Source organism: Amia ocellicauda, chromosome 4 (assembly GCF_036373705.1).
Source record: "Amia ocellicauda isolate fAmiCal2 chromosome 4, fAmiCal2.hap1, whole genome shotgun sequence".
In the NCBI taxonomy this organism is placed as follows: Eukaryota; Metazoa; Chordata; class Actinopteri; order Amiiformes; family Amiidae; genus Amia; species Amia ocellicauda.
This window is the reverse complement of record NC_089853.1, coordinates 22,671,481-22,686,179: the sequence shown is the minus strand read 5'-3', so window position 1 is coordinate 22,686,179 and position 14,699 is coordinate 22,671,481. Positions and strand designations below refer to the sequence as shown.

At 39.8% G+C, this 14,699-nt stretch overlaps 1 protein-coding gene across 2 annotated transcripts in view; it reads left to right on the top strand.

Moving 5' to 3' along the window:
- Window positions 1-14,699, top strand: part of atp8b4 (ATPase phospholipid transporting 8B4) — a 45,613-nt gene that overhangs the window by 29,921 nt on the left and 993 nt on the right. For both annotated transcript variants that reach the window (XM_066701422.1, XM_066701423.1), the window contains 15 exons: window positions 338-546; window positions 1,127-1,170; window positions 3,533-3,698; window positions 4,320-4,508; window positions 6,023-6,138; window positions 7,474-7,638; window positions 8,048-8,159; window positions 8,705-8,810; window positions 10,073-10,220; window positions 10,980-11,163; window positions 11,855-12,078; window positions 12,413-12,496; window positions 12,857-13,102; window positions 13,571-13,709; window positions 14,171-14,301. In XM_066701422.1, coding sequence (XP_066557519.1) covers window positions 338-546; window positions 1,127-1,170; window positions 3,533-3,698; window positions 4,320-4,508; window positions 6,023-6,138; window positions 7,474-7,638; window positions 8,048-8,159; window positions 8,705-8,810; window positions 10,073-10,220; window positions 10,980-11,163; window positions 11,855-12,078; window positions 12,413-12,496; window positions 12,857-13,102; window positions 13,571-13,709; window positions 14,171-14,301 — 2,263 coding nt within the window. The remainder of the gene's footprint in view (window positions 1-337; window positions 547-1,126; window positions 1,171-3,532; window positions 3,699-4,319; window positions 4,509-6,022; window positions 6,139-7,473; window positions 7,639-8,047; window positions 8,160-8,704; window positions 8,811-10,072; window positions 10,221-10,979; window positions 11,164-11,854; window positions 12,079-12,412; window positions 12,497-12,856; window positions 13,103-13,570; window positions 13,710-14,170; window positions 14,302-14,699) is intronic.

The window sequence follows — 14,699 nt, the reverse complement described above, 5'->3', positions numbered from 1 at the left end:
ATTAACTCTGATACTGACTTGCCTTAGCATTGATATACATCTTTCCCCTAACTCAAAAGTCTAGAGATGCCTGATACCTGCTCATGTGGTTTGTAAGAACAGGGAAATGGAAAGCAATGGATATAAACCTGACATACTCTTTGGCAGAGGCTTTGATACTGTTAGTCAAAACCTGTGAAAAAAGATGCACTAACAGTTCAATCCTGAAGATCTCACTTAAACTTTAACAAACAAAAACTGAACGAGAATGACCCTGGAATATTATTATGTGACGTTTTAAGATAAAGACCGAAAGAAGGCTGCAGATGTCTTTTCATGCAAGCTCTTGTCTTCTCAGTGTGGAGGTGATCCGGCTTGGGCACAGCTACTTCATCAACTGGGACAGGAGGATGTACTTCAGTAAGAGGGACACCCCAGCTGAGGCACGCACCACTACGCTGAATGAGGAGTTGGGCCAAATAGAGTACATCTTCTCCGACAAGACGGGAACCCTCACCCAGAACATCATGGTCTTCAACAAGTGCTCTATCAACGGGAAGATATACGGTGAGTGGGACAGGGCTCGTCCTGTAAAACGGACTGGCTAGGGTTCTTAGGAATGTGCAAACCCCCCACAACCAGAGGTGTGGTCTTTTTTGGTGTCCTAGCTTTGTGGCATCTTGTGTTGCGATGCTCTGAGCCCCAGCTCCTCAGAGGAACTTTTGAGATGGTGGTTTGAGCCACATGCTGCAGAGACAGGATAACGTCTTTATAATCCAGTCCAGCAGGGTCTCAGAATCACCAGCACCTTAGGAACTGAGAGATGTGGTAACACGTTGTGAAAACCAATAGTGGCATCCCTGTTCTTGGCTGTTAATATGCTCTTAGTAAACTATATATAGTATAGACTATACTAGATTATATATAAAATAAGAACATAATATACCTAAAAAGATATAATAATAATAATAATAATAATAATAATAATAATAATAATAATAATAATATGATGCCCTTGTGTTTTTCTGCAGTAAGTCTTCCAGCAGCAAGGAGAATATGCAGGTCATCTGAGTTCATGAAAAAATAAATATTGCTTCAATAAGATGTACTTTTTCCTAATGATTTTAATTTTTTTTCCCCTCTAAAGGTGATGTGTATGATGAATTTGGCCATAAAGTAGAAATAACAGAGGTATGAATTGCATCTTAAAAGCTCTTATTAAAGAATGATGATGTTAATGCAGGCAGCCACATAGTAATAACTGCAGTCCCTGGAATTGTACTCCAGGGTTCATGTGAACAAGGCTATTGAGTTCACACTTTCAGTTGGTTACAATATACTTGTTATTATTTTATTATTTTAGTAATCTTGACTATATACAGTACTGTGCAAAGGTTCTAGGCAGGTGTGAAAAAATGTTGTAAAGTAAGAATGCTTTCAAAAATAGACATGATAATAGATTATATTAATCAATTAACAAAATGCAAAGTGAGTAAACAAGAAACTTCTACATCAAATCAATATTTGGTGTGACCACCCTTTGCCTTCAAAACAGCATCAATTCTTCTAGGTAAACTTGCACACAGTTTTTGAAGGAACTCGGCAGGTAGGTTGGCCCAAACATCTTGGAGAATTAACCACAGTTCTTCTGTGGATTTAGGCAGCCTCAGTTGCTTCTCTCTCTTCATGTTATCCCAGACAGATTCGATGATGTTGAGATCAGGGCTCTGTGGGGGCCATACCATTACTTCCAGGACTCCTTGTTCTTCTTTAAGCTGAAGATAGTTCTTAATTACTGTCGCTGTATGTTTGGGGTCGTAGTTATGCTGCAGAATAAATTTGGGGCCAATCAGTTGCCTCCCTGATGGTATTTCATGATGGATAAGTATCTGCCTGTACTTCTCAGCATTGAGGAGTACATTAATTCTGACCAAATCGCCAACTCTATTTGCAGAAATGCAGCCCCAAACTTGCAAGGAACCTCCACCATGCTTCACTGTTGCCTGCAGACACTCATTCGTGTACCGCTCTCCAGCCCTTCGGCAAACAAACTGCCTTCTACTACAGCCCAATATTCAAATTTTGACTCATCAGTCCAGAGCACCTGGCTGCCATTTTTCTGCACCCCAGTTCCTGTGTTTTCGTACATAGTTGAGTTGCTTGGCCTTGTTGCCAAGTCGGAGGTATGGCTTTTTGGCCGCAAGTCTTGATGGCCACTTCTGACCAGACTTCTCCGGACAGTAGATGGGTGTACCAGGGTCCCACTGTTTTCTGCCAGTTCTGAGCTGATGGCACTGCTGGACATCTTCCGATTGCGAAGGGAAGTAAGCATGATGTGTCTTTCATCTGCTGCAGTAAGTTTCCTTGGCCGATCACTGCATCTACGGTCTTCAACGTTGCCCATTTCTTTGTGCTTCTTCAAAAGAGCTTGGACAGCACATCTGGAAACCCCTGTCTGCCTTGACATTTCTGCCTGGGAGAGACCTTGCTGATGCAGTATAACTACCTTGTGTCTTGTTGCTGTGCTCAGTCTTGCCATGGTGTATGACTTTTGACAGAAAACTGTCTTTAGCAACCTCACCTTGTTAGCTGAGTTTGGCTGTTCCTCACCCAGTTTTATTCCTCCTACACAGCTGTTTCTTTTTCAGTTAGTGATTGTGTTTCAACCTACATATTGAATATTAGCACCTGTTTGGAATAATTGTTTAATCATACACCTGACTATATGACTGCAAAATTGCTGACTGTGTGCAAGTGTACCTGGAAGAATTGATGCTGTTTTGAAGGCAAAGGGTGGTCACACCAAATATGGAATTGATTTAGATTTTTCTTCTGTTCACTCACTGCATTAGGTAATTGATAAATATAATCTATTAACATGTCTATTGTTGAAAGCATTCTTACTTTACAGCATTTTTTCACTCCAGCCTAAAACTTTTGCACAGTACTGTATGTACTTGAATTTCAGTGGTAGTATAAAGCTTTGCTTGGAGCTCCTTTATGTTGTCTGTTGTTATTTTTGTTACCTATGAGTTAAGATGGTTTAATCCCACCTCCCTTGGGTAAAAAAATCAAAAACTAGCTTTTAACTGAATCTTTTTTCAATATCTGTATGAGACAGGGCAGAGTATAAAGCTATAAAGAGCTGTCATCACTGTTTATGCAGTTGTACAAAAGCAATTCCGTTAGAGCATCAGATCATCAGGAAGAATAACCTTATATGCGATATTGGATAAACCATCACTGAGAACCTATTTAAAAGAAAGAAAGAAAAAAGCCAGCCAATCTAGTTTTCTCTTTTGGAAACGTGTTTTAAATCTTATTGCACATCATGTCAGGATCTTGGAAAGTGTAGCACAAACAAATAAACGATCAAGTTAAGTGGTTGTAGTTGACAGTTTCTTACCGGGATAATACTCGTAATTCTAGGACTGGAACACATGGGCACACTGTAGGTATGTTTTCCAAGACACACAGCAGGACAGAATGTTTTTCAAAAAACAAAACAAACCACACAAAAACCTCCTTGTCTCTTGCTTTTGTTTCTCTTAAGAAAACTGCATCTGTGGACTTCTCCTTCAACCCTCTGTGTGACAGTAGGTTCAGGTTTCATGACAGTAATCTGATTGAAGCAATCAAACTGGAGGACCCCACTGTGCACGAGTTCTTCAGACTGCTTGCCCTTTGTCATACTGTCATGCCTGAGGAGAAGAACGAAGGTAAGACAGTAATTGTGCTTCAGTTAACGCTAGAAGAGCCACTATTGTGTGTCCCCAAGGGCAATTTAAGACACACACACACATTGGGGATTTACTGCCTTGTATTGTGTTATAGGGCTGGCGTACATTATGTTAATGACTGAATCGTTATATATGTGTATGTGTATTTGTATTTTAATCAAGTTAAAGAGCCTAGAATATAGAATCTGCATTAACAGGATACTTAATTTAAAAACAGTTTATACTTGCTTGATGGCCCCAGCTATAACTGAAAACTACAGCTATAGTACTGGATTATGTTCATAATCCTTGTAAATAAAACTATTGTTCTCACCTTGTAGTCTCCGTGTGTGTTTCTGTATAACTGCAAGAGTTATACTACGCTTTTTTAATAAGATCAGCAAAACATACACGTACACCAGTCAATTGTGAACATGATACTGTTAAAATCTGATAACCTGCGGTGTAGTCATTTATTTATATGAGGCATTTATATCAGGCTTGAAAGCACATGTTATGCAGTTAGGGAGATGGATGTGCACATGAATGTGTTTTATACATCCAACTTACTGCTGTTCACCGTGTGATCTGATGAAGAGTCTTTTTCAACTGTTCTTCAAGGGGAACTCGTGTATCAAGCACAGTCACCTGACGAGGGAGCTCTTGTTACTGCTGCTCGGAATTTTGGGTTTGTCTTTCGAGCCAGAACCCCAGAGACCATAGTGGTGTACGAAATGGGAAAGCCTGTGACCTATCAACTGCTGGCCATCCTGGACTTCAACAACGTCAGGAAAAGAATGAGTGTGATTGGTGAGTAGAGCATAAAGGGTATGGGAAAAGCATTGGCGAACCGTGACTATTGGAGCTAGGCCCTCAGTTGCAAAAAAAGATCTGATGTCATACATATAGATAGAGAACTCGGATGCCTGTGTATACAGAGCATGACTGGAGACCTTTCTTTTGCAGACCTGTGTAGGAGAAGCAATTCTTTGATGACAGAGTCAAACGGTCCTTAGTCACGCCTCGGCTGTGGCTCACAGAAGCAGCAGACGTACAGAACAGTTGCAAATATTGATAGCAGGAACCATGTTAGAAGAAAATACGGTTGCGTCGTTTCAAAGAAACATTTGCCAAAACAGTCACTCAAATAGTGGCGGAATAAATTAAACCAAACTACTCACATTGTTTCAAGACCACGGACAGTATATGCTGTCAGAGAGAAAAAAGTTGCGCTGTATTCGATGTTCTTTCTTCAGCATGCAACAATAAAAAAATGCACCACAACACGAAATGTCATGTTCCCAGTACTTCCAATTGTAACATCATTACTTTTGTTTTTACCACACAACCAGTGATCAAAAGTTGAAATTAGATTTTTACACATTGTATTCAAAATTATATGAACGAGATAGCAACAAAAAGCAAGCTGTAGATGAAAACAAAAAGTCCACTCACCATTATGATTATCATTTAAAAACAAATTCCATTATCCTGTCCTTCTTTATGAAATGGGCAATGGCAGGTTCATATAGCTTGTCTTTTGATTTTAAATCCAAAAGAAGTTCTCTGCAGTTACCATCGCCATCGTTACATACACTCACTGCAAAAGCTAGCCAGCTAGCTAGGCTCAAGTGTGAGAAAACAAGATAAGGCTCGCTATACGTATACTTAGGCCCTCTAGAGGGCCTTGAGGCATCATACAATTGTCCCACCTATTACAAGACAGTTTGTGATTGGTTGATTCTACTGTCATTTCAAAATGCTGCTCTAATTGAAGTCAATGTCAATGATGTTGGCTGGTGCCTTCTATTCAAAGCCTGAGGGCCTAGCCAATGAGCGTTGAGCCCAGCTAAATTATTTCTACCAAGAGAGACTTCCAAAGAAAAATTCTGATTGGATTTTTTTTTTCTTGGATATTAACCCTTCTTTTTCCAACACAAACTGGAGAAATTCAATAGGAAGATCATTACAATTATGACATAAAAAGATTAAATCAATGAAAACAAAATTACAAATTATAATATATAAAAATATATACAGATTTGTATCTATCCTTAGACCCTCTCTGAGGGTGTAGAGGGCCCTGATGGTTCCCCACAGGAGAAAAGAGTTTGGGGGGGATGTTTAATTTTAGTCTTTACCAATCAGGTGAAACTTGTTATTAGGTGTTTCGTCACTCTTTACCTCTTTGCTGTATCATCTATGTGCCAAGCTGTGCCGGATACTGTGGTTCCTGGAATGATGCAGGAGCCAAAAGGTCCCCTCAGTGAAGCTTTCATGGAAGATGTGTTCAGAGATAACGAATCTGTGTCTCCTGTTTCCAGTAAGGAATCCAAAGGGACAGATCAAGCTGTACTCCAAGGGAGCTGACACCATTGTGTTTGACAGGCTGGATTCATCTAATGAGGATCTCATGTACACTACCTCAGACCATCTCAGTGTAAGTTCGGTCTGATATTCTGCTACTCTTCCTCATAACGCTACTCAAATTATAAATATATTGTCAGTTAGGATACAAACTAAACAGATGTTCATTATACAGTATTACTAGGCAGACAGTAGACAGAATGCATTTAATTTGCTGCATTGTTAATGATGATGTGTTACAACATTTATTTCTATTTTGCCTATGATTTTGTTTCTTAAATATGAATTATGGTCCATAATGATTCATTACCATTTCAAAGTCAAAGGAAAAATGTGATTAGACAGTGGGTTAGATCTCAGTCACATGACATTGTGTTAGGCCCATCTAAGTTGTAATTTAAACCACCAAATAAAATAAAACTTGATGATTTTACCTTCTTTTAATGACACCTAATAAATTGAGATGTGTCTCCACACTTAAAATGACATTTTTCGAACTCCCAGCCACCTACACACACAGTGACCATGCGTTGATTATTTTGGTGGCAGGTAATCCATCACTACTACCACTACTACTGTTCTGTCTGGTCGCTGGCATCACTAACAATCAGAATTCATTCATACTGAAGGGGGAGAATGCAGACATTGTCACCACTATTTAAGCCATTTCTTTAGCTGACAAAGTGTAGTTGATGGTTTTTGAATTTATTAAAATTACTGAAACCATTGTAGGCTAAATAAATTATTGAAATCTGCTGCCTTAATGTCAATGATCTGGAGGCTAGAGGAAGAATACTAATCCATACAGCATCCCGCATCCCTGAGAACAGTTTAGCTGTGTCTCTGGAGGAATCAGGCATGTTGCCTGTAGCTTTACTGTTCAGTCTTATCTCAATAATGTTTTGGTTGTTTCTAAGGTATCAAAGTTATTTGCTCCTTGCTTAAAACAACTGTTGTTCAATTAAATAAAAAACAGGAAAAAAAATGTCAATGTATTGCTTTAAGTAACCTTTATTTAATTTTCATAGATCAGTCTCATATTTCTGCTCAGACTGTATCTGAAATAAATTCACCACAAGATTGCAACACAGCACCCCTGTGAAGTAGTTAGCGTAACTATTAGGTAACATGATCACAAAATGCATGCATAAATAACAAGAACTATGACTTAAACCAGTAGAGTAGCAGCCTGGACTGATTTTGTTCTTGTATTACAGGTTGTGAGGTTTCCATTATAAGGGAGATTAATCTGGCACGAGTTTTTTGAAATCTTCTGTTGTAGGCATCAATGAAATACAGGTATAAGCCAATGTATTAAATGAAGATGCACTGGCAGGCCGGACAGGTAGTGTGCTCAGCAGCGTCTCTGCTGGTTGACTGGTGATTTTTTTTCCCCTATGTTTTGCAGGAGTTTGCTGGAGAAGGGCTAAGAACATTGGCTCTGGCTTATAAAGATCTAGATGAAGACTTCTTTGAAATGTGGCTAAAGAAACTGCACTTCGCAAGCACTTCCCTGGAGAACAGAGAAGACAGCCTGGCTGCGCTGTATGAAGAAATCGAACAGGACATGATGGTAAGGTCTGAATAAGTGCACAGCCAGACCTCCAAGTTAAGATACAGACTGGGAGAATTCCAGAATGATTCCATCATAGAACATTCCTTTGGAAAACAGAGACAAAAAAACTGTTTACACTTACAAACAGCAGTGCCCAATTTAAATCTAACTTTCCAGTACATTTTGTGCATTATTCATATTTGTGTTTTTCATTATTATTACTGCAACAATTTTACCATAGTGTGACTTCTGTGAATTAGAGAAGTGCCACTCAGAAGTGCCCAGGAATAAAAAAGTTTTTTTTTATCATGCTTGACGTTACATTCCACTGTAAAATGTGTTACTTCCCCAGGGTTTAACTGTAGAGACCGCTTCCTGTGGCCCTCTACAGAGAGACTCCACTAACAGAAGATGTGTCTTTCTTAAGTTGTTAGGTGCCACAGCCATAGAAGACAAATTGCAGGAGGGAGTTGCTGAGACCATTGCTTGTTTAAGTCTTGCCAACATTAAGATCTGGGTTCTTACAGGTGACAAACTAGGTAAGGCATGCTTCAGACAATTGCATGTCTGCCATCTCTTAAATTATTTTAAAAAACTGAATGGGAATTTTATTTTAAACTTTTAGATTATGGGGAATAATCGTACCTAACAGGGCAATAAACCATTCTTGAATTTCAATGATAGGTCACATTGCGCTTCTCAATATGTTCTGCAAGGTTCACTGGAACGAAATAAGGGAACCATGGTTGACAGTAGAATAGTAGTTGACAGAACATTTGTTAGTTTCAGAAATCAATCAATTTCAGTGAATTCATACCAGGGCCTGGTTTTGATCTGGGTTTGGACTGGGTTGTTGATACTGCACAGAAGCATTAGCAGTATTATATCAAATCATTCTCATGCTGCCAACCCTTGGTGGTATTAAAACTAAAACGATTTGCAGTCCTCTGTTTATCCAGAGTGTTATAATGATGGTATAAACACACATTAATTAAACTTCTGAATGCATTTGGTGCCACGATCCAGAGGTTTATGTCATATTTTGAAGTATGTTTGTTTCATGTATGTTCTTGTTATTATGCAGAGACTGCAATGAACATAGGGTACTCGTGTAACATGCTGAGAGATGATATGAACGAGGTATTCATTGTGTCCGGCCACTCTGCGCTGGAGGTAGAGCAGCAGCTCAGGTGAGGTAGAACTCAGTTCACTTCCAACACATTTACTCTACACTGGATTTGTAAGCAATTGTGATTTAAAGTAGCACTCTAGAAATGTTACCTTTCGTAGCCATAACTGTAGCATTCTTAACAAAGGAAGAATGGGGGGAAAACACTTAACACTGGAAAAGAAAAGACAAATCAAAGAATTCTGAGGATTCTCAATACAGCCATCAATATACTCCCTTTGTCATAGGTTTGCAAAATTAAAACAAAGTAGCTTGTTTTTGTAAACATGACATACTTTGAAATAAAGACTGGCCATTCATATTAAAATAAAAAACATTCTCAGAAGAGTCAGAAAGCAGCAGTCAAGTTTAGATTTATTCCAGGTCTCTGGCTCACTTCCTTGCTTAGTTAGCTCAACTGTTTACAGTCCATACTTCAGTCTGCGATCTGTGGTGCACCATGGCTGATAATGGGGAGCTTGTCCTACACTTCATCTGTTGTTCCTGGCTGTACATTTACATGTGCATTTTTTGGTGGGGGAGAGTTGTATATGGTTAGCATTCTTAAATGTTTTTGTCAGACAGTTCATTATCTACATTTATATAGATCAGTCAGAAATAGATTTTACTAGTAGCAGTACCTTGTTGTGATCTCTGGTAAAAGAATACTCCAGTTCGGGGGGGTAAAGCAAGTAAAAAAACACACCCATGTCAATACCAGGCTATCATCTCATTAAAACGAAATTCAGAATTTCTAACTCTGGATACAGCAATTAACTAGCTCACTTCAATGAAGCTTACTTAAATCCACTACTTCCGCTTTAGACTGATTGTGATAATTAAAGGCCCTTGAGATTTCTTGTTTTCTGTATTGTGATGTACTGGTACTGTGCAAGCCTAAAATGTGTATTTGTATTTGTATTTTTTCAACATATTACTTAATAAATGTATTACCATGTCAACTGGCTGTGCTTGGTAGTCAAGGCAATAGTGGATGTCCTACATTTCTCAATTTCTATTAACACACATTATTATTGTTGTTCGTGGGCTGTGAAATTCTTGGCAAACAATGTCTAAACAAGTCATTTGAGACTTGCTGGAATAATCACTAAAAATAAATAAATGAACACATAAAAAACACAATTCACACTTATTTTCCCCAATACTAAACAGACTAGAATTTTAGCATTATTTTCTCTTTTGTCATTTGATTGCATTAATTCATGGAAAATAAAGAACCTTAGGAAAAAATACAGAAAAGTTGTTTTTCCCCCTCTATTTAAGGAAAGCTAAGGAGCAAATTGTTGGGCCAAGCAGAGAGATTGGAAATGGCCATACTGATCCTGAAAAAAAGGATGTGTTCAAAAGAGGCTCTGTATTTGAAGAGACCATTACTGCAGAGTATGCATTGATCATAAATGGGCACAGTCTGGTAAGGTTTTTTTTGTTTGCTATTTTGTATTTATTACTGTTTTGATTTTGGATGCATACAGTTGAAACCTGATTTGTTTTCATATCACCAACAATCTTTTGGTGTCTGATTTGAAATATTCGTCAGTTATTTCCCACAGAAAGGTTTCAGTATTTAGGGGCTTCATGTAAATTCAGACTGCATCTGAAATGACAGAGACAGAACAAAACACCACTTACGAGACATCAGAAAAAAATTATAGTAATTGATTAATCGTCAAAGGATCTTATTTGTCACCACATGATGTTCACAATGTACATGTTTTGAATAGGTAACGCATTTTCTTGCATGGATACTGGGATCTACTGTCATATTATAATTTATTCCCAGAGCCGGTCCCATGTTTCCTGTTTGTTAATGAGGGGAGCTCCACTGATGCCGCAGTGCAGGTTGCAGCCGGCGCTCCTGACTGTTCATTAAAACAAATCAGCCTTGCAGAGAAATTGCTCTCATTCTTGTCTAATACACGGGCGCCTTGTTGTAATGGTGCAGGACCTGGAAGCAGGTGCCTACAGAGTGTACCTTTTCACTAATTAGTTAATTGCAGTGTAAAAGAGAAAATAAATAAATAAATATCCGTTTCCCTTCTCTATTAAGCTGTCTGATTGTGGAGCCTTTACATAATTAGCCCTGCTCTGTGCCACTGTGGGCCAGCTGCCCTGTCTGTGTGAGAGGGCACTATAGGGCTGCGCTGTCATCTGACTGGTCCGTGTTCCTTAGGCATACGCCCTGGAGGCTGACATGGAGTGCATGCTGCTGGACACGGCCTGTCTGTGCCGGACGGTGATCTGCTGCCGAGTCACCCCGCTGCAGAAGGCCCAGGTGGTGGAGCTGGTCAAGAAGTACAAGAGGGCCGTGACCCTAGCCATAGGGGATGGAGCCAACGACGTCAGCATGATTAAAAGTAAGCAAAGGAAACACAGGCCCCCAGCACATATGGAGTAAGAGAAGGACAGGAGTTTATAATAAATGATAAATCATGGTTAGCTGATGGTTTCATCCAGAGCAGCGTAGTTCAGATACCAGGGCTGAGCTACGCTGCGGCTCTGCTCAATCCAATGCCAGAGCACCTCAATCCAATACGTTATCAAAAGCATGGAGAACTGGGAGGTCTGCTCAGCCGCTCAGGGTGACCCACAGAGAGGCAGCCCTGGAGTGTCCTGGTAACAAGCCCAGTACTTCAACTACTGGACATTTGTTAAATAATTAAGCAATTCAATCAAAATGATTACAGCAACACTGTGGCGTGTTTCGGGTTCAAGTGCTTTTAGCAGCCCCTGACAGTAATTAATAAGAATGGGCAGATTCATCAGGGGAAGGACTGGCGGCTGATTGTAAGGTTGATGGATTACTCGCCCGTGTGGCTAATTGTGAGAGCCCTTGTCTGTGGCTTTAGTGTTCATTAAGCCATTAGAGCGGTTTCCTGTTTCGAGTGACCGGTTTTTAGAGCTCAAGGTCACAGTTTTCCTTTTCAAATATCTTTGTTTGTCTTACGTAAGTAGTGAAGAGTAAGATGAGCAGTCAGTAGCCAGGAGAAGGCAGTGTGGAGCAGCCTCTGTAAGGCTGTGTGTGCTGTGCTTGCCTTCCCCACACAGCGGCTCACATCGGCGTGGGCATCAGCGGCCAGGAGGGCATGCAGGCCGTGCTGGCCAGCGACTACTCCTTCGCCCAGTTCAGGTACCTGCAGAGGCTGCTGCTGGTCCATGGCAGGTGGTCCTACTTCAGGATGTGTAACTTCCTCTGCTACTTCTTCTACAAGAACTTCGCCTTCACTCTCGTTCACTTTTGGTTCGGCTTCTTCTGCGGCTTTTCGGCACAGGTCAGTGAAAGCCTCAGTGTGGTTAATCACATTCTATTATAGATGATATACGGGTTGTGGTGAGGTCAACATTACTTCATACATTGTCCTAAATATCAACACCTGACACAGCATGACAACTTTAATTGTCTATGGGAACAGGTTGAAAAACATGTGAATCGCAATGGCAGAGAATAAAATGTTGTGAAATGAAGACATTAAACCCTGCCTGCTTTATATCTTGGGAACTTTCCTTTGATTGTAAACTATGCTACCACTCAAAACTCATTATTGTGTGTTGTCATTTTCAGGAGCTTGGCTGATTTAATAACACACTGCTCTTTTTTTCTTTCAGACAGTGTACGACCAGTGGTTTATCACCCTGTTTAATATAGTGTACACATCTCTTCCAGTTCTTGCAATGGGCCTGTTTGACCAGGTAGGACCAGGTTTACGCTGTGATATGTGTATATATTTGGGGCAGTGTGGCTGAAGATTTCAGAAACCTGCATGAGATAGTAAAAAATGCAGTGCTTGTACCTTACTAATTTATTATTGTAACAAGGGACTGAAAGTATGAGCCACTCAGATGTTGTGTAAATACTATTGGCTGCATCCCTGAAATTTGTTTCTATGAATTATATAATGTTGTTGCTGTTTGCCATTGTACAGCTAGCAGTCATAATATGTTTGTTCAGTTCCTCATTGTTCTGACAACACAGCTGTTGAGAAACCTTTATGTATGTATGTATGTATGTATGTATTTATGTATGTATGATGTATTTATTGATTTATTTAGGATGTCAATGAACAGAGCAGTCTTGAGCATCCAAAGCTGTACGAGCCGGGGCAGTTTAACTTGCTGTTCAACAAGCGCAAGTTTTTCACATGCACACTGCAAGGGGTCTACACTTCCTTCGTGCTGTTCTTCATTCCATATGGTGCGTTCCTTGATAACGTGAGAGACGACGGCTCTCACATCACCGACCAGCAGTCTTTCACTGTCACTATTGCAACATCTTTAGTGATCGTTGTGAGTGTCCAGGTAAGACCCCAAAGCATGGTATTGCTTAATGACAAGAATTAAGAATCATCAGCCCCATATCAGGCATTATACACTGTACTGTAGCCTTGGCAACTAGAATAACACAGCTTAAACATTCCAGCCCATTGCAGATACTTTTTCATTCACGGAAAAGAAACATGTCCATAATGCTTTTGTTTATGCATGCCAGCTTCTGGAAACACGCTGATTCGACTATCTGTTGTCAAACAGTCTATCAGCATCTGGCAAGAGCAGGTGTCTCTTGAAGCTGTAATGTTGTTTAGAGAGCGAACAGCTTTGATTAATTTATTGCAGCACACAGGAGTTACGTAACCCAAACAAACAGATATCAGGAGTCGCTGAGTGTGTGTGTGCTGCACTGAGTGAAATCACAAATCAGAAGAGGTGAATGGATGAAACAACTTGACCGGTCTGATGAGCAGTAATGTGAATTTGTTTTGCTTGCAGATTGGGCTAGACACAAATTATTGGACGGCGGTGAATCACTTTTATATTTGGGGCAGTGTGGCTGTTTACTTCTCCATTTTATTTGCTATGCACAGCGATGGCATTTTTGATATATTCCCTAACCATTTCCCTTTCATTGGTAAGTTCATACTGATACTACATTTTCCTCTTTGCTATCATTTACCTACAACTGCCTCATTTAACCTCAGATCATTGGAGCTGTGTGGTGTAGGCTAACTTTTTGTGCCTGGGGACATGCATTGCAAACTGATATTTTAGTAATATATTAGGTTCATGAGAGGCTAGGCTAATGAGACCCAAATCCAAAACAAAACAAACTATTTTAAAATCATTTTAAGACCTATTTTAAGACCTTACTTTTCTATGCTCTTTTTTTTCTTCTTCTGATAAATGTTTGTTACTAGGAAGCCTATTTATTTAGAAGCTTTTGTGATCTGTTAGCAGCTCTTTAATTTATTGTATTTGTATTGTTTTTTTAAGCTGTCTCAGTTGCTATTTATAGAATCAGAATGTTTGGAAAGTGTAAAAGCAGACCATCGTAACTCTGTTCACACAAAGGGGTGTTTTGTGGGCTTTCAGGAACAGCACGGAACTCCCTGTGTCAGAAGAGCGTATGGCTGGTCATTCTGCTCACCACCGTGGTGTGCATCGTGCCCGTGGTGGCAGTCAGGTTCTTGAGGGCCGAGCTGTTTCCAACAATGACAGATAAGGTAAAGGATACCTTTGTTCATTCTGCAGTTTAGTTTGCGGTCCACTATATGGCCTATATTGCCAATAGGGGGCATCACGTGTGTATTGATTTCTGAAAACTACCCAGTCCCCCTATGAGATGGATCAGTATTGATCTGCATGTGTCCTGTCTTTTCCAAATTGTCTCAGGCTGATTACAAAGCAACCACAATTATGTATCGCAAGCAAAAACACTAAAAAATTATCATCTCACTACACTTTTCTTATATGCACACAAAAAATGAATTGTAGGCAGCTGGTTATAGATTATAATGACAGAATTGCCCAGCTGCTGCTCTTTTTCTTCAGTTGTTTCTCAGCAGACTTTCACAGTTACAATTCAGGCAGTGGAGAGTTTAGAGCAAAAACACATTAAAAC